Source organism: Leptonotus elevatus, chromosome 19, assembly GCF_054856555.1.
Source record: "Leptonotus elevatus isolate MCC_2025b chromosome 19, RoL_Lele_1.0, whole genome shotgun sequence".
In the NCBI taxonomy this organism is placed as follows: Eukaryota; Metazoa; Chordata; class Actinopteri; order Syngnathiformes; family Syngnathidae; genus Leptonotus; species Leptonotus elevatus.
Window position 1 is genome coordinate 678,691 of NC_141257.1, and position 23,598 is coordinate 702,288.

At 46.6% G+C, this 23,598-nt stretch overlaps 3 protein-coding genes across 8 annotated transcripts in view; 2 read left to right on the plus strand and 1 right to left on the minus strand.

The window, feature by feature from the left end:
* Positions 1-23,598, plus strand: part of LOC147157335 (dysbindin-like) — a 41,100-nt gene that overhangs the window by 6,886 nt on the left and 10,616 nt on the right. Inside the window, exons 1-4 of one of the 6 annotated variants that reach the window (XM_086062704.1) lie at positions 12,482-12,600; positions 13,959-14,090; positions 19,498-19,582; positions 22,508-22,753. In XM_086062704.1, the coding sequence (XP_085918830.1) occupies positions 22,708-22,753 (46 nt within the window). In that variant the 5' untranslated portion in view covers positions 12,482-12,600; positions 13,959-14,090; positions 19,498-19,582; positions 22,508-22,707. Of the gene's footprint in view, positions 1-12,481; positions 12,601-13,958; positions 14,091-19,497; positions 19,583-19,607; positions 22,754-23,598 lie in introns of those variants that run through there. The other 5 variants (XM_086062702.1, XM_086062706.1, XM_086062703.1 and 2 more) reach the window with 5 other exon arrangements.
* On the minus strand, positions 266-12,242 carry LOC147157336 (E3 ubiquitin-protein ligase MYLIP-A-like). The gene is made up of 7 exons (XM_086063275.1): positions 12,036-12,242; positions 10,719-10,909; positions 3,885-4,070; positions 3,476-3,673; positions 3,195-3,359; positions 2,253-2,679; positions 266-1,446 (listed from the first exon to the last, which is right to left on the minus strand). The coding sequence occupies exons 1-7, from the start codon at positions 12,120-12,122 to the stop codon at positions 1,219-1,221; spliced, it is 1,482 nt and encodes a 493-aa protein (XP_085919401.1). The 5' UTR covers positions 12,123-12,242; the 3' UTR covers positions 266-1,218.
* LOC147157337 (uncharacterized) lies at positions 15,532-16,618 on the plus strand. The gene has a single exon (XM_086063240.1). It carries the CDS (start codon positions 15,785-15,787, stop codon positions 16,487-16,489), a length of 705 nt encoding a protein of 234 aa, XP_085919366.1. The 5' UTR covers positions 15,532-15,784; the 3' UTR covers positions 16,490-16,618.

Here is a 23,598-nt window from a genome sequence, read left to right on the forward strand (position 1 = left end):
ATTCTCTCATCACGTGTTTCATTAAGGGCAGTTGAAAATTGGTAAGCCTACAGCCCCCCCCCCCCCCCATCCCACCTTAAGAGGAGCTTGTTTACTTGACACGTAGTAACCTCGCCCTTGAAAACCCGTCGAGCCGCTTTGAAATCTTGAGTCTGCTTTCCTGGTGCTGGCAAATGTCGTCTTGTTGTTTTCGTTCCATGCAACTGCAGTTTGAAGACGCTAATTGAGAAGTCTTCAAGTAATTGTCCAACGCACCAAAACCAAGTTTGTATTCATAAAAAAAACTTTATTAATACTTTGTCAAAAGCATGATATCTTACAGAGAGTGTCGAATGCTTCAGAAAACAGAAACAAATCGCTACTTGTGAAAAATTGAAAAGTCCCTAACTTTCTTCTTAACAGAAAGAAAGAAAGAAAAAATGTGTTGGAGACAATGATGGCGGTGCTGCTACATTAAGGCTAAAACTAAACAGTGTGATGCAGCTTCCTTGGTAAAGTGACAATGTACATTTTAAATAATTGACATTTAAATAATAATAATAAAAAAAAAGGAAACAACAAGCAGACAGATATTGCACACATCTTTGTACCCTTTCAAAAAGTCACTTGAATTTTCTATATCGCAAGAAGAGGCTTTGAAAGCAGGGGCGCGGCCACCATTTTGAGCGGAGGCAGACATTTTAGGATCACTTTTCGGGGATGACACTAATTTGCCCGGCATTTGAGTTTTCATCGTTGCTGAACTTTCGACTCTGAAATCCTCCCCCCCTTCCCCTCGCAGGTCTCAGGTTGCCCACCCTTTCTTTTTTTGTTTCAACTGCAGGTAGTCTTGTTTGTGCTGGACTTCGCGCGCATGAACGCGGTGCTGGAGACGGTCTGCTCAAAGGCGGAGTGTCTGGATGCATGTGCTGCTTTAGCCTCCTCACGAGCACGCAAACAAACTCAAGATAAAAACCAAACACTGTTAAACAAAAGTCGAGTTAGTTTCAAACTTTCAAAAGTAAAACCAATAAAATCAGGATAAAATGAAAAAGAAGGAAACGTGTGACGCATCAGCTCAACTGATCGTCGAAATTCAAGCGCTAAAAACGTTTGGCAGCGCACACACACACACACAAATACACACACTTAAGTGAGGGGGGAGTGGCTTGTCCATCAAGAGTCCAGGAAACGGAACACGGACCCCCCCCCAAAAAAAACCCGCTCCTGAGGCAACCCTCACGTGTGCGTGAAGATTTTGTCGTAGTCGTCCCCACCGCAGTCGTCGCGGCAGATAGACACGGGGATCCCGCCGCCGCCGCCGCCGCCGCCGCCGCCGCCGCCGCCGCCGCCGCCCACCACGCGGTTAGCCTGCTGGTCGGCCATGGCCAGGTTGAGCAGGCTGGTGCAGGTGGGCAGGTAGACGTGCTGCACGTGCTCCACCTCAGAGCGACACACCGGACACAACTGGCAGGAAATAGGAAAGGCGCATTCAGCGGTTTGCATGCAGTGCTCATCTGGTGAACAGAAATGTCCAAATATGGGCGGGGGTTTTCAGGGGGCAAATTGATATTAATATTGGTTCACGTCCTGTTATTTTTTTTACACATCAATCAATTTAAAGTGCTGGCAGCGTCACAAGATACTGCCTTTGATGCACTTGGTGGGAGCCGTGTCGCATTTTGTTACGTCAGGGTTGAAAGTGTAGATTTGAAAAAAAGTTCAATTAAAATAGCAAAACATGTTTGGAGTCGGGCTGGGGGCGATATGGCCCAAAAATAGAATCGCTTTTTATTCTCTCCAGTCGTTCGGGTCGATTACGATTTTAATCTAATAAACCCAACAAACAGTTATTCAAAAATAATTCCTGTGCAAAATGTTCAGACTACAATAATGTAAATTGATTATAAATCAGTTTTAACATAAACTTAACTTTCATAGTTTGTACTTCAATGAAGTCGTTTGTAGCTATTGCAAACATGGCTTGTAAAACTGCCGTCCAGCATTCTGCCACTTGTGCAAAATTACAATTTACAATAACAATTTGGATGGAACAGAACATAAAAACAACAGCTTTTAATAATCCAGATGGCAGAACTCGATTTCGCAAACAATTCGATTTTTTAAATGACGATTTATCAAATGAATTCCATTTATTGCCCAGCATCTCTAGTGCACATAAGGTTTTGTATTGGACAGTTTTGAATGTTTTTGGAGTGTCAATCGGATTTCTTTGGTGCTGAAAATGTGGGTTGCGGAGTCCCGAGCCTCACCTGCAGCTGGTTGGCGCACGTCTGGCAGCACACCAGATGCCCGCAGGGGCAGAAGGCGGCGTTGATCTGCTCCTCGCAGCATAGCATGCACAACAGCGCCTCCTGCAGTTTGTGCAGCCTCTCCTGCAGCGCCCGACTCTGCTGGCAGTTGCCGCAGTCGGAGCCGTCGTCGTCGTCGGAGCCGTCCTGGCGACTGGGCGAGCGCGATGGCGGCGAGCGTTCGCCCCCGGAGCGCGACATCAAATCCACCACGCCGGCGTTGTGGAGGGCGCGGCGTGCGTGGTCGTAGACTTCCTTGGAGGTGCGGCGGATGTCGAAGACGTACTTCTTGCCCAGGTTGATGTTCTCGTTGAGGAAGAGTGACGCCAGGTGGCCTTTGAAGTCGCGGCTGTACTGCATCATCACGGCGTTGGTCACAGTGTCGCACCTGAGCGGATGGAAAAATCATGCAAATTCACTTTTTAGTTCTTAGGCTGCCTCACTGCATTAACTCAGTTGCGCTCTGCCCAAAAACGTATCAAAAAGTCCAATTTTAAATATGACCATGCTCCCAAAGACGTATTTATACATTTTGTAATGCTAGAGCATACAGAGCAGAGTATCAGAGACCAACCAGGGCCATGTTGCAAAAATGTTTGAAACTAATTTGTGAATAATGATGAAACTTAGCTATATTCTAATGCTAATTGCTGAAAAATGGAAATGGATACAAATATACTCGTTTCTTTCCTGATCAAAGAAGAGACTCTAATCTTTCTTTGGTAGGTTCCGCGGTTTTATAGCAATAGAACACAATATTCCGTGGGCCTTGCAAAATCAGTCCAAATCCAGTCAAACAGCCAGGAGCGAAGGGGCTTGCTTCAGTGAAAATAGCTGCCAGTGAATGAGTTAAGTGGCTTGTTGACAAAAGTCGCTAGATTTGTTGCCAAAAGAGCCGCTTACCGGTAGAAGGCGTGCGTCTCCGTGATGGCTCGGTACAGGCCGCTGGCGGCGCGGTTGCTGATCAGCTTGAACATGAGCACCACGCTGTCATTGTTGTCCTTGGTGACGGTCAGGTACACGGTCTTCCCCGACTGAGTGGCAATCTGGATGACCGGGTAGCTAACTCTGCGCAGAGAGGGCGGCATTTATGAACGGCGTGTTGGGTGCAGGGGTGTCAAACTCAAAGCACACTTTTGGTTGAACGGGATCAGTTTTTGGACAGTCCTGGGGGTTGGACGCACCGGTTGATGAGGCTGAAGTCGTCCTTGCACACAGCGATGCCTTCGGGTCCGACGCCGATGGCCAGGCGCTGGCCGCTGGCGTCGCGGGCCCAGTGCCACTCCACGCCGTAGTGCTCCAGCAAGGAGACCAGCTGCAGGGCTTGGTACTCCACCGAGGCCTGGCTCAAGCCCTCCAGGGCCTTGTGTCTGGACACGATGCTGCGATGAAAGGTCGGCGATTATTCAGGAAGACCCCCCACCCCAAAAAAGTGTCATGTTCCCATCGATCTTGTACAGTCGTCGAGGAACGGACCACTAACATGACCCTCTGGAACGGTCAACGGGTTGCATAAGAGTTTCAAGGGCAACGCCACTACTCGTATTGATTTATTTGAACTTGTTACATTCGTGTTATATTGGCCTATATTACCTGCTGACAGTGGCAGGACACGCCTCCTCGCCGCAGAGCTCCAAGTACCAGTACCGGGCCGTGTTTTGGTTGTAGTCGCCGAACTCGGCCTGGGCCAGCAGGGCGCTCAGTTCCTCAGCCTGCTCGGAGCCCATGCGCAGGTGGCCGTTGTGGAGGTCCTCTTTCACATGCGTAAAGAAAATGTGTCTGGTGGAGAAACGGGAACTGGTTACCGCTAGAAACTGACATTCAGTATACTACGGGTTTTTGCATGTACAGGCTTTGGTTATTTTCAAATGTGACTGGCGAGTCATTGGGAAAAGTGGAACACAATGAGGCAGAACCTGGCGGTCTGGACAAAAGGCACGATGACTCACTTTCTGTTTTCAATGCCTCAGCAAGAGGGACAATCACAAGTTCCCGTCAAAAAGGACCGCCGATACAGTGGCAGTAAGTCTCGCTGCAGTTGCCGGCAACAATGGACAGCGATTGGTACTTTTTTTGGCAGAAGACGGACAGCGCTTTGTGGGGGGAATTTCTCAGCCCACTCATCTCGATGAAAACATGGCGGCATTACGAGAAGAAGGTGTTTTTGTTTGGCGTGAACAACGTGGCGAGAACACGGAGTTCTGGCCCGGCCAAAGAAAACAACAACTACTCTGAAAAATACACGTCGACTTGGGCAGGGGGCAGACCATTGTTTTGTCCACAAGATGTAAGGAATTCTTCAACAGCAGGAGACCAGAACATCCTGACATCATCGCTCAGTCTCTGAACTGAAGTAACCTCGGCCGGCAACTCCTCCTGCAGTTGACCTACGGCACAGTAACCTTAAGAAGATTGGAGCTGCAAATCAGGTTGGGCAGGCCTACTGATGACTCACGTTGGGACACTTTTTCACTTTTGTATCCGCCACCAAGTTGTTTGGTCCAATTGCGAGCAGCAAGTTGATCTGACAGCTCTTTTTGGGCAGGACTTAGTGACTTCCCCCAATTAGCGATGATCTCTGGAGTGCGGGTAGTAAAACTTCACAATGTGATAACGGCTGCTACGCTTCTGATAATGCGTCGGAAACCTGCAAATTCCCGCATCGATTCCTTCATGCCGCATCGGAACCTCACGCAAAGGACAGCGAGCTGGGAAAAAAAGTATTTCGATTGGGCTATGGTCCGTAATGGTGCTGCTTGAAGGCAACTCGCCCCAACAATGCGACATAGCAATTTCTCCGCTTTTCAAATCGGAAATTTTTCAAGACAACAGATCTCAAGATCAAGTTTTACCGTGGCAAACCCAACTGTTAGACGTAAACATAGCTCGAGTCTCTGGACTGTCTCTTCCGAGGAGGTGGTCCGTGGGGGACTACAGTAAGACAGCAGCACTTCCTTTCCTTACCCGGTCTTCGGGGACTGACCTAGACATCGGGGGGGGGGGGGGGCAGCAGATAGTCCGCAAGGGCCGCTCCCGATAAAGCCAGACCATAACAAGCTGGCGGCATAGCCCGCTGACCGGGGTTGTAGCAAGCAGTGCTTTGATACGATGTCAAACATCCTCGTCTTAGCCCCCCCGTTCCCCCCCCCCCCCAACTCCACTCCACACACACACAGCAAACACTGCTTCATTGTGTCAGGCGCAGCAGGAGTCATGTGACGCAGCAGCGCTGCTCCTTTTGCGGCCTACCTGATGCAAACAATAGACTGGAGAGCAGCAGGGTTCCAACCTGGGGTTACTATAGGGCAAGGCACCTGCCGGGGTTACTGCAGTTTAGGCGGAGTGAGGTTACCATCGGCCACCGCGTCACTGAGCATCATTAGAGCCTGGCTTCGTTTGAAACCGATATTTTCTCCATAAACTCAAAACATTTACTTTGCATCTGGTTTATGGTTATTGAGCTCGCTTACCACCTGTTAAATGGACTCAAAAGTGTCGACCTCCGTCAAGGTCAAACTAGCCACATTTGGATCAAGTTCAACATTTACAAATGTGTGCTGTTCTGTTGCTTCTGTAATCTTACAAAACAAACCTAGAAATTATTATACCGCAACATTCCTGGTCATGAAAGAAAAATGTAACGAGGCAAGAGCGAGTGCGTGACTTACAAGAAATGCATGTAAAAAAATTAATTAATGTATCAGACGTACATTCGTCAGTCCACAAAATGATGTCGCTTCTGTCGAGCAAACAAATGGCGACGATGGCCAAACATCCTTGGCGGCGGTCATAAAAATTAATGGAACGCGAGAAAAGCGCAGCGAGGCCAGTACGCGGTTGTTGCGTGGTACTCGCCCGCGTCTCGGCAGGTGCTGCTGTTGGGCTCGGGACAAATACGATTTTTAAAAAGAATCAGCAGGGACGCCGACAGACGTCTCTTCCAGTCTGACGGCCCTGAGGCGGAATGCGGGGGGGAATATCAACTCTCCCACAGAAGCGCCACAAACAAACTCAACGAAACGAAACTGCTTCTCACGCTGGCAGTATAAATAAACACAAACGATCCGTGCTGTAAATAAAAACAGTTGAGAGTTTGGTTAGCAAGTTTCCGGGTGATGGAAGCGAAACTCCTGCAGGGCGCAGCTGGCGAAAGGCAGACCGTTTGCGGCCAAAAACGTCTGCCGGCACCCGGCGGTGGTTTTCGTGCGAGCTCTCAACATGTCATCGGGAAAAACAACAACGGTGCGGCTCGGACGTGGTGTGTTCTTTGGTCAACGGTTTCCAGTAGCCAAAAGGTTTTTACGACAAACACGAAATGTTTCTTTGTATATGTGCTCGTAATGCTCAATCATACGAGGAACAAAGTGGCGCCCTTTTTTTTTTTTTTTTTACTTTTGTGTTAAAAAAAAACACAAATAAAAAATGTTTGTACGCATTCTTAGGGAGCGGACAACCAAACTGGTAGCAAAGTCCAAATAAGTTTGCCCAGTGTGTCTCTATAAAAGCATTGTCCCCTTTTGGGGTCTTCCACCCCGAGTGGGACGGTGAGAACAAAACGTCCCCACACAAAGTGAAACCCAACACCACTGCACTCGCTCGCAGCCAATCAGCCGCAAGCGATTCCGTCCCAACAATGCGGCTTGTGCTGGCGTTCCAAATGCCGGGGTTACTAGCAGTCAATGAACTCCAGTAAACTCTCATCAATCTGCACGGAGAAAGGGACGTTCTCAACGTATGGCTCTTGCCGCTTTGTGCAGAGACGTCAAAGAAGTTGGTTGGCTTTCGTGCCTGACCCCCCCCCCCTTTTTATTTTTTATTTTTTACAATCATGGAAATGATCAACTTTGCCATGCGCTACCCACAATCCATGGCACATGCAAAACATCCCTGGAATGTTGCGTTGCCAAATTATCCGACACCTGCTTTGAGTCGTTTGGACTAATTCGCCCGTAAAAGATTTGAGAATTTTCTCACAAAATACCTGCTTTAAAACTTCCTGTTCAATTTAGGACGAGCCCTCAAGACTTTTTCTGCCATTTTATAGATTTTGTGGCTGAAATCTGAATGATTTTTTGTGTGGCCTAAATAAGTTACAAATACAAACAATGTTTCAACTGGATGCAATGTGGTTAGAGGTAAAAAAAAATAAAAAAAATAAAAAAAATAAAAAAAAACTGGCTCAAGATTTCTCCATAGTTAAACTTTAGCTTGAGGCAAAACAACAAACAAAACTTGGCATAAGAACACAGAAGGTTAACAGATTCAATACTTGCGATAATTATTTTTTTTTTAAATCTAAGTGCGTGCCAATAGGTTGTGCCCTGCTGTTGCACCCGATGCTCACTAAATCAAATAAGAGCGGGCAAGGGGAGAAAAAAACTAAACAAAAAACAGCCCCCAGCGGCTGAAGTTTAGCGACGCAAGCAGGCTTGTTGGTCCACATCACAGAAAAGCTGATTAATGCAAATGAGATGCTTAACTACAACAACAACACAAAACAGACTTTCTTATTTTTGGGGGGGAAGGGGGGGGTCACCACTGGAAGGTTGCCATGTCCTCACTTCACTTCTTCAACAGATTCTTGAAGTTTAAAGCCTATTTCATGGATTTAAAGAGCTGGGCTCAAAAAAAAAAAAAGATGGCTGCTGAAGCATGATAAACTAAAGTCTGGCTGAAAACAACACAAACAAAGCAACATGCTTTTAAATGTTAACTTCATTGCCGAGTGACAGAACTCTGCTTAGAAAATGGCTGCCGGTCATTAAAGTGAATGGACATGAAGCCTTTGTTGCGATGGCTCCTGACCTTTTGTGGGTTCACAATACACGTGCCGTACGCACCGCATACGTCCCCCGCAAGCTAAACGGCGTGCTGGGGGCAAGCCGTCAGCTTGACGTGGCAGGCAAACGGCGCCTTGCATAAGCCGTTGTGAGCGCAGCACGTTACGTAATGCAAAGGCACTCGAAGGGGGAAGAGGATGATGACCAAGGCGCACAGACGCGCAAGCCTGGAACCCGTCGCCCGCCTTTTTGTTTTTGCCGTCGCGACAAACGGCTGGGCTCGGTTGCCGCACAAACTCTTACACACTTGAAGCAATGCCGCATGAACACACACGCATGCGGCCTAGTTTCTCATTTGTGTGTGTGTGCGTGTTAATGTTCCCAAGACACCAGTTGAACATTACCTTCATGTGCACGCATGGATTAATCCCAGCATCGCCTATGGGTGCCTTTTGCATACGAGATTTGTGTGTGTGTGTGTGTGACGATGAGGCGTGCCTGCAGAGCGGCAACGCGGGCTTACATTAAGTAGGTCAAGGGTGACCGCTTGAAAAGCAGACTCCCTGTGCAAAGTCAACACATTTGAAAGGAATCCGTTTGAAAGGCGAGTAAGTGGGGGATGAGGTCAAAACTGAACTCAAAACAAATGAGCCAGCGTTTACACAAATGATGTGGCACAGGTTCCAAAACCAATCTGCAAATAGGTGAATACTTCATGTCCGAAAAAAGAAGTTAAGTTAAAGAACCACTGATTGTCACACCCAAACCGAGTGGGGCGAAATCCGTTCTCCGCCTTTGAGCAGCAGGGGCCGCGCCGTGCTCGGGAATCATTTGGTGATCAAACCCGCCAATTCCATCCCTTAATGCCGAGTGTCAAGCAGGGAGGCAAATGGGTCCCATTTTTGGAGTCTTTGGCATGACTCGTCGGGGATTGAACCCACAACCTCCCAGTCTCGGACACTCTACCACAAGGCCACCGAGCTGGTGAGAGTCGAGGATTGGGAAGCACCGTACGGCCCTCAAACTAATGAGTCTTGACAAGCAGAATTCCTGACTCGGTGCTTGCCAGTCTCACCCGTGTCTGCACGCGGCTATAAATAGAAACAGGATTTGGACGTAGCGCGTTGGACTGCAGATTGTTTTTGTGATGAAAAGCGGAAAGAATCGTACAAAAGCCGAAGCTAAATATTTGTCCTTGGAAATGATGCACTTTTATACAGAATAACAACAGTTTTACCAACACAAAAAAGTGCCAAATGTATCAAACATAACTCATAAAATAGATACATATAAAAACTCGATTTTTTTTAGAATGGAGTATTCCACCATTTATCATACCGATTAAATAGGCAACATTTTATTTTGACCATTTCCGTTAGGTCATCTTTTGCGACATCGGCTTCTGAACGTTTTTTTCTTCTTCGCCAAATCATTGAAGGGAACGTGATCGGCCTCACGGACTGCATCTTTGCATCTTTGCATCTTTGCTACAAGTTGTTTCCCGAGTTCTATGGAGTTGATCAAAAAAAGGCCGGCACGCCAAACTTTCTTTGGCAGCATGGTGGCTAATCTTTTACAGTTGCAATCAATGAACACACACGTGTTTATATTACTAAAACGAGGAATTAAATGCTCAGTCAATGACAAACAAAAGTTTTAGTACGCTTTGTGTGGGTGGTCACTTCTGGGAAACGAATAACCGAGTCACACCGTTTTGTTTTTCCGAAGAGAGAGAAAAAAAAAAGTATTTAAAGTGAACTGTTCGATAAGTGGGACATCCAAAAACGAAGCTTTGACCTGTGAACTGCGGTGACTGTGCAGCAGCCCTCAGGCCCAGATTTGGGAACCCTTTGAGGCAGAAAGTGAAAGGAAAAAAAAAAAGAGGATGGTTAACCCCGCCCCCTCCAGAGTGTGAGGGACACTTGGCTGCCTGCACACGAGATTACAGAGAGGTCATCAACAGATGGCGGGCAGCGCACACCCCCCCAAAAAAAGGGGGGGGGGGGGTTAAGGAGTTGAAAGGTACCGGCATGCAGACAAATGGTGGGGTTACTCTGCATATCCTGCTGCACCACAATGACCCGTAGTAACCCCAGAAGAGCTTGCGATGGGGTTACTCGAGGGCATTTTGTGGCGTGTAGCAAACTGCGATACGACCCGAGGCCACAATGTCAATCAAACATCAATAAAGCTGCCTTGCCTTAAAAATAACGTCTGTCATGTTAGTCTCAAAAATCCAATTTTGCTCCACTTCGCTTATCAAAAGTATTAGCTAAGTAACAGGCTAACACAAACGCGCCAAACACAAGACAACGTGAACGTGAGCGAGGCTTTTTTTAACTTCACTTTTGGCATTACGCACGATAAATGCCGGCAAATTGTACCGTCAACGTAGACTTCATCGAGACGAGAGAGAAACCGAAAACAAACTTTGGGTTTCACGTTTGACTGTGTGCGACCAAATAGATGAGATCGTCAGCCAGTAACGAAGGACAAAAAGTCCGTCAATATGCGACTTTGCAAATACATCGGAAACCCAAAAGGATTTTCGGATGATTTTTTTTCAATGATGATCTTTACGCAAAAACTCAAATGAAACGATTCTCCCGATCGATGTGTGGGAAATAAGTGGAAGCGGTGCGCACACCTGGTTTGTTCCTGCAGAACGAGATGAGGCTCCACGAAGAACTTGACCCGCAGCCGCAGTCGGCACGGCGTCACGTGGTCCACCTGCTGGCAGATGCGATTGCGCAGGTTCATCCACAGGTTCTCGCCTTTGTTGCCCGTCAACTGCAGCCCAAAGTAGTCCACCTCTATGATGCCCAACTTCCTGCAAACCTGACCGAACAAACAAAAAGATAAATTGGAGAAGATGCAATGAGAACCCGACAGAAGACAAACCGGAAGTAAATGCAGGGAACTCAATGGACGCAATATTAGAAAATATCTCAATTCCGACAGCTGACAATTCAATTGAATATACTTAAAAAAAAAAAAAAAAAATTATTTCAAAAACAATCACAGCATTTTTTTAATTACATTCTAGTTATACACTAATCATTTTTTTTTGTAATCTTATAAGATTGAAAAAGACAGAACTTTAAAAGAATAAATTGGGATTTTTGTTCCAAGGAAAAAATAATTAGGTCATACTTAACGTAATTGTACTTCGCAAGTGTAAACAGACTTTTGTTGGTCTGCTGTGTGAGTATTTTTTGTTTGTTTACTGTTCATACTTTGATATGCGGACCACCTAAACAAAACCCTCAGCCTCAATCATCGCTTTCTTAAAACTGAATTCTTGAATAATAGCAGACCTTCTTGCACTATAAAGATCTTTTTCTCCAAAATATTGCTGGTCGACTCTTGTAGTTCAACTCGTGCCTCATAACGAGTCAAGCACAAGAATACGTTCATTTGGACTTTTTTTGCACGGGGTGTTCGTCCCTCCGACGTTCCGCCCCTGAGCCCACGTGCCCCTCAGCCAGCAGCAGCAGTCGGAGTCGCTCCAGATTACATAACCGGTTCAAACTCCTTCATGTCGTGCGTACGAAGCACAAAAGTGAGCAGAGGAATCTGATGGACGTAAATCAAATTCAATGTGAGCGCGAGTTTAGATTCCATCGGAGAAGCGGACAAACTAGTGTGACGTCACGTGAAGCGCTCGGCGTTGAGAATGAACTCGAGTAACCTTTGAGGAAAGCAATTCACGTGAATGCAGCTTCACTTTTGTTGCGTTTGCCGCATCCGGAATTTAGAAAACTTGCGACTCCTGCTTGTTGTTTTTCGCTCATCTGTCCAATTAACGAGCAACATGCAAAGAGCGGAATGAAGTTTGTAAATATCAATGGAGTGATGTGGGCAGACGCCAATTCACGCCACAAGCACGCGTTTGTTGTGCTACGAGTCAAGTTTGCCGAAAAAGGATGCCATGTCGGCGTCTTGGGTCCCGGACGAAGCTCACCTTATTCAAGCAGTCTTCTCCGTTGGCCTTGGCGTCAACTTCCACTTCCATCACCACCGAGTCCGGACGGGTAACGTGGCAAAGCATTTTGCTTTCCACTCTTTGGTACACGCGCCACTCAAACAACCACAAATCAAACAATGCTCCGGCGTGCTCGAACCCCCGACATCGATTCCCTCTCGTCACTTTCTTTTGCTTCCTCTCTATTTGCTGGCGCTGACGTGCGATTATATAAATGAAGCGCCGGCCACAAGTCCCGCCCCGCTCGCCCACCGACCAATAGCGTGCATGCTTTCATAGTAGTTGCCGGCCATTTGGGCCAATCAGAAGTGTCGTTGAATCGGACGCGCCGGCCAAGTGTTCGTGGCGCCCCCTTCTGGCACTTTCGCTTCCATCAACTCAACCCTGCTCCCAATCAAGCAGACACTTGAGCCAACTGGAGAGGAAGGAGGACGTTTAATCGCGCCTTTACAATCTTTCGTTCAATTATGTATGGCAACATAGTCGAGAAATAGTGACGCGAACGCCAAATAGGTCGCCTCATCAACGCGTGGCGTCTCGACAGGTAAATGACAACAAAAACACCTTTTTGGTGTTTGTTAAGGTCATCGTCTGAAGAATAGCAACAACCACAATCAATTAAGAGTTCAACTTGAGTTCAGTAAGCAGTGTTCCTCAAACTGCTTTTCAAAAGCAAATTGTGACACTAGACAACAAAATGGAAGCTTTGCTACATGAATTTTACGTTTCGAACATGCATGGTCATTGAACCTGTGCTAAAACGTTAGCATGCACACTTGAAGGACTTCCACTGTCGAGGAATCAGCATGTGAGAAAAGGCTGCCTTCGTTCTGGTTAAGGGGCAGGATAAGGAGCAACACGTGCAATAAAGCACTGCTTTAATTCTTATGCCAAGGAAACAAATGTGTGAGAAAACGCTGCTTACAAGAGACAACATAATTATGCAACAAACACCCTGCTTTAATTCTTATGCCAAGGAGACAATGTATGTAAATGATGAAGAGGCAACGTGCAAGAAGACACCGCTTTATTCCTCACGCGGAAGAGACAACAAATGTGAGGAGGTGCAGCTTTAATTCTTACGCTGAGGAGACAAAACACTGCTTTCAAAGAGTAAGACCAAAGAGGGGGGGAAAGCACATGCAAGAAGACTACTGTAATTATGAAAACAGAAACAAAACACAATTTGAATTTTTCAGTCACATAAGATAAGAAGCTGCTTTAATTCTTATGCTGAAGAGACATGCTGTATGCAACAAGACATTGTTTTAATTGTAATGTTCGGTAGGCCAAACGGCTGTGACGATGCTGCTTTAATTCTTACTAAGGGGAGACAACATTGTTTAAGCTCGGGTAGACAAAATAACTTACTCTCTTATGCCAAGCACACAGCGGGACCGAATAGATGCCGTAAAGAGAGAGATTCCATATGCAGGGAGATGCTGCTTTTGTTTAAAAAAAAAAAAGCACATGCAAGAAGAGAACAGGCGTAAGAACACTACTTTTGCCAACGAGACAATTTATGCAAGGCAACGTTGCTTTAATTCTTATGCTGAACAGGTCACTAATGCATGAAGACAGCGCTTAGGGGAGATAGAAAGTGCAACTTAAATTCTTATGCCGAGGAAACCAAATATGTGGAAAAGTGCATGATAGATTTTTCGGGCGAGGAGACACAACACTGCTTTAATTGTTATGCCAAAGAGAAAACAGGTCAGGTCAGTTGATGGTTTCCTACAATCTCCATGTTTATCCGCGATATTATTGTCAGAAATGTCAACTCGCTGACCAGCGGACCACATTGACCAGGGAGTTGACATGAAGGAGCTATTCATTAAGCTAACAGTAGCAGCCAAGTTTTTGTTAATCAGCGATGGCTTCTTAATGTGTTTGATTCGAAAGATCGGGAGCCGACAACAACAACAACGGCGGCGGCGGCGGCGGCGAGCGTCCGTTTGCCCTGCGGTGACGCAAGAAGGCCACGCTCGGGGAGGTGCAGCTGCCAAGTCCATAAATGGAAGTGCTAGGAGGATGGTGAATGATTTGACACACACACACACACACACACACCACACACACATCCCCATGTATACCGAGCTGGACGTTGGACTGCCCCCCCCCCCCCCATTAAAACGCAGGATTCAGTGAACTCATGGCCTTGCAACCGTGTTATATAACCAGATTAGCTTTGTAGCGAGCCGACGTGCTAACAGGCACAGACGGAGCAAACCAAAAGATAATACGCTCGCTCGTCCAACTGGAGTGTCGACAGGGCGAGGGCAAAATAAGAGCCTGAATAAAAGCTGCCATGTTGCCAACTGGCTCTTATTTGTTGACGCACGCAACGTTATCAAAGGCAGTCTTCCTACGGGGAAGTTTCAGAGTTTTTTTAAATACAGTTTAAGACATTTCAAACAAATGGTAAATCATGTATTCTGCTGGTACAAAAACTTGTCTTATTTGGTAACAATGTTTTTTGGTGTGTTGTTTATTTTAGGATAGCATTTTCAAGTCACCGTCCACAAATAAGATTGTATTCTCTCTTGTATTCTCATGCCAATTAGAAAGCATATGCAAGCAAAAAAGGCACATAAGAGACAATGTGAGTAGACGCTGCTTTAATTCTTATGCTGAAGAGACATGCCCAATAAGACACATTTTCAATTCATTCTCTTGTTTCGGAGACCAAACAGCTTAAGAAGATGCTGCTTTAATTCTTACTAAGAGGAGACAACATTCAAAAAGATACTGCTTACAAGAAACAATATACCGTATATTGAAACGACATGTTGTACTGCTTTAATTCTTGTGTTTGTAGGAGACAACAAATGTGAGAATACACTGCTTTAATTCTTATACCAAGTAGATAACATGTGAGAAGACACAGCTCATGAAGGCCAAGATATGTGAGAAGACGCTGCTTTGATAGTCGCGCCAAAAAGATCACATGCAAGACGGTGCTACTGTAATTATGAAACAGAAACAAAACACAATTTGAATTTTTCAGTCACATAAGATAAGAAGCTGCTTTAATTCTTATGCTGAAGAGACACGCTGTATGCAAGAAGACATTGTTTCAATTGTAATGTTCGGTAGGCCAAACGGCTGTGACGATGCTGCTTTAATTCTTACTAAGGGGAGACAACATTGTTTAAGCTCGGGTAGACAAAATAACTCTTACTCTCTTATGCCAAGCACACAGCGGGACCGAATAGATGCCGTAAAGAGAGAGATTCCACATGCGGGGAGATGCTGCTTTCGTTTTTATGCAGCTGCAGAGTAAACAAACTGCAAATGACTGCAAGTGTTTGAACCTTCATGAGATGGCGGACGTTCATCCACCCAGACGCCTTCTCGTGCACATGTAGGTCGATGGAATTCATCAGCCTTGTTTTCATTGCGGCTGCTGCTCAGCGGCCGTGTGTGACATCATGCCTTGTGACATCATCACTTTCCCTCGCGGGCAAGTGCGCGCGCTCCGCTCTAGCGTAGCGTCAACACATGCGTGCGCTTTGGAGTGTGTGCGTGTTTTGTTTTTGCGTGTGGCCGCGTGACATCGCGCCGCCATCGCTGCCCGCTCACTGGAAGCGCAGATTATGTCAGAAAGTGCCACGCGAGCGGAGCGGAGCGGTGGCCGGCCGCCGCAGCTTCCTGCTGTCGTTTTGGTGGCGTTGTCATCAACTCTTGGCTGCCATCCGTCCTGAAGGGAAAGCGCAAGCGGCGGGGGTATGAGGAAAGGAAATTCCGAAGATCGTTTGTCCGCTCTCACGTCGGATGAATCCTCATCGTCTGGTTCGGATGTGGCGGCGGCGGCGGCGGCGAGGGTGATGAAGAGGAGTCGGGGGTTCAGCACTTCCTTCAGCCTTGAGGAGGACCCCCAACTTCTGTCTAGTGATGAAGACACCGAGGAAGAAGAAGAAGAAGACTCTGCGAAGGACCCGGAGAAGCCGGATGCTTTTTTGGGGGGCACCCGAGCTCCAAGATCGGGTCTCCTCCGGCCTCAGGACTTGTGGCTTGCCATGTCCCGGTGTCTGGCTTTCCGCTGGCCCCCTTGTCCGTCACTCAACAGGCTGGGCAAGAACTTGGAGGCCCAATTGGCAGGCAAGCAGCCTTCAGCCAATGACAGCCCTTCAAGGTCATTGACCTCACGCGACAGAAACGTGAAACGGGAGACGGCGGACGTCCCGAGCAAGGGGGCACGAAGCGGCCCCGCCCCTTCCCGAGGGATCTCCCGTTCCTCGCCGAGCGCCGGGCTGGCGTCACAGTTGGCATCCGTGCTGCTGGAGAAAGACACAATCTTGCGCGTTGAGCTGGTAGATGCCAGCCAGGAAGGGGAAGACTCGCGCTACCGGGCCGAGTGGAAGCTTTCCGAGACGACCAAGGACCTGGCGGAGGGCGTCTGGCTCTCTCGGAACCAGAGAACTGGGGTTTGACGTGCTTGTTGACTACATCTTGGGCCGGTCTGGTCTGGAAGATATTCTCTTACGGCAGAAGGGTTCTTCAGCTTCAGTCAAAAGGTGAAGGTGCAGGAGAGTCCGCAAAGAACTCTGGAACAGCACACGACTGGAGAAGAAGGAACTGTTAGGACTGGGGGGGGGGGGGGGCAACCAACCAACCAACCAACCAACCTGGGGGGGGGGACCAACCAACCAACCAACCAACCAACCAACCAACCAACCTTGAAGATTGAGCCATTAGAGAAGCACAAATGAACCCGTTCATCAATGGAAGACTCTGTTGGAGAAACAGAACCTGAGAAGCTGGACACTTTAGGAGCGTATTCCAGCCTCTGGAGTTCTGGCTCACCGTGTTCTGGAAGGAATTCTGAACCCACTAAGGCCATTTGAATATCTTGGAAGTGGAAAACTTCAAATGAACATGCTTGTTAATCACATCTGACACTTTCTCGGTGGGGGACCAAACAACCTGTGAGAGCAGGTGCATTCCGACCTCTCATTCTGGTTTTCCAAATCCGGGTGTCCTCCTCCACGTCTGTCACTGGCAAGAAAACGTTCTGAAAGGGTAGGACCAATCCCAATCCCAATCCCAATCCCAAGTCACCCTTAAGTATCCGTGCGAGAAAAAGACAGTCCTGCATATTGAGATGGTAACTGCCGGCAAAGCAAGAGACGGCTTGCACGAGTGGGAGATGAAGACCTGTAAAAACTGGACAAATTGGGGGGGGGGGGGGGGGGTCAGCCATCCTCCAAGAGGTCTGGCTAACGTTGGAGGAGGGGGAGGCCGGGGGGGGGGGGGGGGGGGAGCTGCCCAACGACCTGGCGGAGGTTGTTTGAATCTCTGGTAACCAGAGAAGCGGGACTCGTTTGTCTGCCATGTTTTAATTGCTTACGTGAGCCCGCTAAGATGCCGACACGGTGCTGGCGTCCGCTAATAACCGGCGAGATGAGCCTCCAAACATGCTTTCGTGAGCTGCCATTTCCAGAAAGCACACTTCATGTGGAATTTTCCGCCTTTTGGTCCTTCTCCCGGGGAAACATTTTATACACGGCGCGCGAGAGGAGATCACGCGCATTCTTCAATAAAAGCGTCCGAGTTGAATTGCGCTTGTGGTGTGCTGACCTTCGCAAATGGACCGGGATCCAGTACAAGAACTGGACCTCCACAACGGTCATCGTGCTCCCATTTGTAATATTTCCCCCAGCGGCCCGTTTGTTGGTGTTGCTGTGTTTGAAGGACGAAGATCATTCCCGCAGGCCGCTAGTGATGGTGGACGAGATTAGAGCGCGCGCGTGCATACAATAGCCGCATTCTTTGAAGCTTTATTTATAAAAGCCTTTGCAGGCCCTCGAGCAGTTGCCATCTTACCATCTTCATTACCGTGCAGGCCAAGTCACATTGGAACGCTCACAAGAAAAAAAAACGGCTCCATAACGAAGTGAAATGAAGCTCAAAACGTTCTGTTCATTGGACGGATGATGTTATTTTTAATACTGTTTTGAAAGAAAGTCATTTATTTTTCATTCTTGGAAGACTAAGACTTTGTTTGACAACAAAAGACATTCTATTCAGGTCACTCACCACAAAAATAAAGTACTGTCAAGTGTCCTCCTCGCTCCGTAATAATTGTGGTTCTGTCGCCTTTTGCGCTTGAGACGGAACATCACAAAAAGCCAGTGGAGAAATATAATATATTTAAGTTAGGCGTGCTGAGTGAGTGGCAGCGCAAGATGGCCGCCGCACATTCAAGTACTTCCTGTTTTGAAAAGAGCCAAATTCCTTGCAAATGGAGCATATTCAGAACCAATGTTCCGTTGACAGGAGGTACCCCAGTCATGTTTTTTTAAGGTTTTGCACGGCCTTTCGAAACCCAAACATTCCTTTATTGACTGCATGTAAACGTAGCATGAGAACATTTGGTGACGTCTTGTTTGACTTTTGAGCTGCAGGATATTCAAAAATGTGCTTTAAATAGTTTTTTCCATTGTGCGGTTGTTTTCTTTATTGCTTAGCAGACAAATGTGTGCGTTCTTATCCGATCATATCGGCTCCGCGAGAACCCTCCCGGTTAGCGATGCTAATCCATCCGTGTAGCAGAAAGTGAGCTGCTTTGCCGTCAGGCCGAAACACGAATGGACAATTGTCATGCGTTCAGAATGCCGGCTGTTAAGGGGGCAGTTTCACGCTCACCCTGGCATGCGCGCAATCCTCCGCAAGCTCACGTCTGCCCCAATAGGCTCGTTTGGCTCAGCTTGGTGCGTGCGCGCGCGTGTTTTTTTTTTTTTTTGTTTGTTTTTTTGAGTAACGATCCAATACATCGTTTAGGACGTTAAGCAAAATCATCAGCGTCTCCTGCGATCATGACGGAGGAAGAGTGTGTGCGTGATGAGGCAGAGTGAAGCGATGGGGGAGGGCCGGCCGCAGGGCAGCCGCCATGGAGGGGGGGGGCTGATAAGGCCCGCCTTCTTTCACAAGCCCGCGTAAGCGCTTAGCGACGCGCCACGATGCATTAAGGAAGGAAGAAACGCCACCACTTTGTTGCAATGCTGCAGCAGACTGCATAATTATTCGCATAAATCCGTTTTTATTCTCCGAATGCTTTCTTCTTCAAATGTTCCAATTCCAAAATAATATTGAAACTTCATCGTCGCAATATCACAACTTGATTCTCGTAACGTTGCAACCTCTCAACGAATTTTGGGCGGGAACTTTGTGAGAAATGTAGCAATGTAAAGATGTCGTCATGGCAACTTTTTTTCTTCCAAAATGATGACTTGATTGTTTTATAATTATTTTTTTTTAAAAAGGAGACAAATCTGACTTTTTTTGTGTAACATGACTTTTCTTGTAACGTGCAATTTCCTCGGGAAAATGATGTCATAAGATAACACTTTCTTTTGGCTCCAAACGTGATTTCATTCTTCTAACGCTACTTTTCAAACTTTAATTCCCATGTTTTATTTTTGTGCGTGTTCATTTCCAGAACTTTGAGACGCGTCGTCATCAGCGACGCCTTTCCAGCTAACGACACTTCCTCAACACATCGGCCGAGGTGCAAAGGCTCATGGGTACATTTTCTCACCTCTCTCACTTTCATTTTGGTTTCGACACAACCCCAATACTTTCGGCGCTGCTGAAATGTACCCCTAATGGCGTCCCGTCCGCTAGCTGCTGGGATGCTAGCGATGGCGGATTAGGCGACCTGCCGTATCTGCAAATGCATTCAAATTGAGGTTGTTGGGGGTTTTTTTCTGCCTCCGAGGCAGCCGCGTTCATGACTGGTTGAGCATTCGGGAGAAATGGAGCAGGAAATGCGGACGGGCAATGGAGATGCGAGGCCATGGTGCGAGACAAACATCTTTTGATTTTGATTTTCTTTCATTCGTAATTGCGCTAGCTGGAAAGTTTGAAAGAAAGAAAGAAAGAAAGAAATAATCTGCCCCTGTTAGCACTTTTGGCAAATGGCACCAAACGTGGTCATCATAACAGGACGCACAAAAAAGTCTCAAGGACCCATGTGTGGAATCTAACGGGAAGGCGGCCATTTTGGTTCGAAGCGGCCCTATTAGGGTGAATTCCAGAGCTACTACTTGACAAACTGGTTGAAATCCTGCTCATTTCCAGCGTTCGTTTAGCTTGTCCTTGTTTCCCGAGTATCTTTTATTCATGGCTTACGCGCGCCACCCCCACCTGTGCTAAATGTTTCATTTCTAACATGAGGAATGGGAAATGACGTCTATTTTTAGCCGACATTTAGTGTAAACGATGCAATTTGTTACTCTTTCATGCGGTTTGCTTGATTGGCTTGTGATATGTTTGAAGATGAATTAAATCACACTCAAATTTGATACAACAAACCAATCAATCAAGTTAAATGACACTGTGCAAAATGTCTGAAGTCAAATGAACTTGCATTTCAACGTTTAGCCACTAGATGGCGACAGATCTCTATTTAAATCCTGATAGTCAAAACAGGATCTCCGCCATCTTTTAATATTGCATAAAAATATTTTGTTTAAAAACAAAATCTAATTCGTTTTGAAAAAAAATGAATAATTGTAAAAATGTGAAGATTAAAGTGTGTTAAAAAAAAACACATCAAAGCAAATGACAGTTAGCTAATATGTGAAATATTATTATACATGAGGACAAGCAGTTAACAAAATGGATGGATGGAAGTATGGGTTCAAATTGCAAATATATTAAGCAATTCAACGTTAAATTAAAATGAACATTTTCTATCTCGCCAACCATGATATCGCCATATTTTCTACTTGGGCTAAAGCCATAATAATTATTAACAATGACACCGACAATTTTTATTTGCAGGTCAAATGTGATGAAACGTGATTTGGATATAAAAAGAAAAAAAGAGTTCAAATACAAGCAAGAGAAGCAAAGTAGAAGTAGAATGAACCCGAATGTTTACCGACAGGCGGCGTGTTGATGCTTTTCCAGTCTGCTGCGTTGCCAGGCAACAAGAGCCGAGACAATATCGTGGGAAAAAACTCTTAATAAATGAACAATCAAAAAAAGACATATTGATTTCAAAATGCATGAAATTAGACATGAGGCTAATTTCCCAAAATATTTGTAAAATATCCCAAGTAAATGATCGCATAGTATTCATAATTTATTACAATTAAATTAGTATATTATTTTGTAAAATCAATATCGATCGAGATTTCGTAATCGATGCATTCTTCTCCGAGTTCAGCGTATTTTCCACTGAGAACATTTGATCAACATTTTGGAAATTGTTCTTGCGCTTTTTGACATATTGAATCAATTCTTTCCGTTTTTCAAAGCGCTGTCAATTGGAATGAGATTCCTTTGACAAATAATTATACAGAAAATTCACGTCAGTTGAAAAGGATTTTATTTGTTTATAATAATAATATCGTTTGTCCAAAATCAGATCAAACCAAATTCAAATAAGCTAATTCCTTTTCTCACGCCAAAGTTCGCCCCATCACATAAAACTCCCATTTTGTGTGCTTGCTTATTTGAGCGCGCGCGTCTCCTCGCGGTCGTGTCCCACCAAAGAGTTGCAAAGTTTGCACTTTGACCCGCAGCTTTTGCTTCCACGCAAACCATGACGTGAAAGTCTCCCGCGTGCCGTCCGTCTCCTAAGCAACCGTATTTTCTTTTCTCTTTTTGCAACAAGAGATCTGACGGCTCTCGTTCGGCCCGTTTGGACGCTCGGGCTCGACTCTCGCACTTTTGCTCACTTTGGGGGGGGCGATGCGGAAAAACGTTTTGTCGTCATTCTCGAAGGGCGGGACGCAAGTGTTGCGCAATAGTGGTCCCAGTCCAAACATCTGCCTGTCTGGCTGTCGTCCGGGTCAAGAAATAATATTGACTAACACAGTGGGCCAGCCCCCCACGTGCCATATGAAGTTAAAGTGTAATTGCACATCCACTTCAGTAGGTGGCAGTAGTGCTTGTATTGATTTTTCAAATTTCAAGCAAATTGATGACAAATGATACTATTTATAGTCACGGTGGAGCGGTGGGGGCCCACAATGTCTTTTTTCTCTTTCTGGGGGTGTCGTAACAACAAATGATTGAGAAACATCCAATTTTCTTTTTTGAGATTCTGCGGCTCGTGCGTCTTCAGATCCCTTTTTGCTCTGGTTTCGTTTCCGGCGTCCGTGAGCCGTGCGCGGCGCGAGCAAATGATTCCTTAATGCTTCCCATCCGCCGCACTTGAAATGCATTGAAAGGCAGTCAGGGGAGGAGGAGGAGGAGGAGCTTTAAGTGAAGGAGGCGTGCGTGCGTGCGTGCGTGCGTGCGTGCGTGATGCTCTCCTCAGCGTCTTGTTGATGAGTCGGATGATCCAGTTTGGATTTCCAAACGCACCACCTTGCACCTTTTCACCTCTTCGGAGGTTGCCAGCCGTTGACAGGTGACACACGCGCGCGCGCGCACACGTATCAGCGTCTGTGCCGCCTCCTCCTCCTCCTCCTCCTCTTCTTCCTCCTCCCTCGTAGATCTCCTCGCATCCTCTCTCCCGTCCGCCCGGACACAGACGCAGCATCTTCTCTGGCGCTCATGACAAGCAGGAAAATGCTGCGCGCTAACGACGGAGTGAGCGTGAGGATGGCAGTCGGGCCGGTCTAGCGTCTTTTGTGGGGGGTGCGAAGACAAGGACCGTCTCGTCTCCAGGGAAAAGCACAAATTGGCTTCCAGGATGTCCAACACGCCTGCGGCGGCCGACGGCAAGCAGAGGAACTCTTGTAAGCTAACTTGACGCCTTTTCATTTGCTTGATTTCTTCAAATGGGGTTGGGGGGGGGGGGGGGTTTACTTGCAAAGTTGCATAAATGAGCAACGTCTCTGGACTTCATTCATTTGCTCCCAAAAACGTATAAATACGTTCTATTTTAGATATTGCCAAGCTCCCCAAGACGTATTTATATGTTGTTGTTGTTGTTTTTATGCTCGAGCATACAGAAGTCTGTGATGCAGCCTCTGAACTGAAGCGAATGGTTGAAGAAATGGTAGTTACTACCAAAAAACGGCCAGCAGGTGGCAGCAGAGTATAAGAGATCAACCCAAAAAAGCTCTTTTCCCCACAGTTTAAAACAGATTTGTGAATAATTATGAAACTTAGCTATATTCTAGTGCTAATTGCTGAAAAATGGAAACCGATAGAAATATACTTTTTTAACTGATGAAAGAGGAGAAGGGGGTTGCTTCAGTGAAAATAGCTGCCAGTGAATGAGTTAATTGTCTCCAATTAACTCCCCCCCCCCCCCCTCCTTCTTGGTGCAGAGAAGAAGGAGGCGGCAGAGCAGGGAGGGAGCAAGATGAAAGAGAAACTCCAAACAGGAAAAGTGCCAGCGGGTACTAGTTAGCCCCAAGGATAACATGGGTAGCCCACGGATCTGTTCTAAAAATAACTCACCAATCATACCATTGCAATCTTGTGTCAGCCCATGTTGTGCGTGTGTGTGTGTGTGTGTTTAAGTGTGTGTATAATGATGAGGGTTCCAATTGTTGCTTTAAAGTGTAACAGCTCTTGAGTGTGTGTGTGGGAGGGAGGGGGGAGGGAGGGAGGGAGGGGGGCTGCTGAGGCCTTC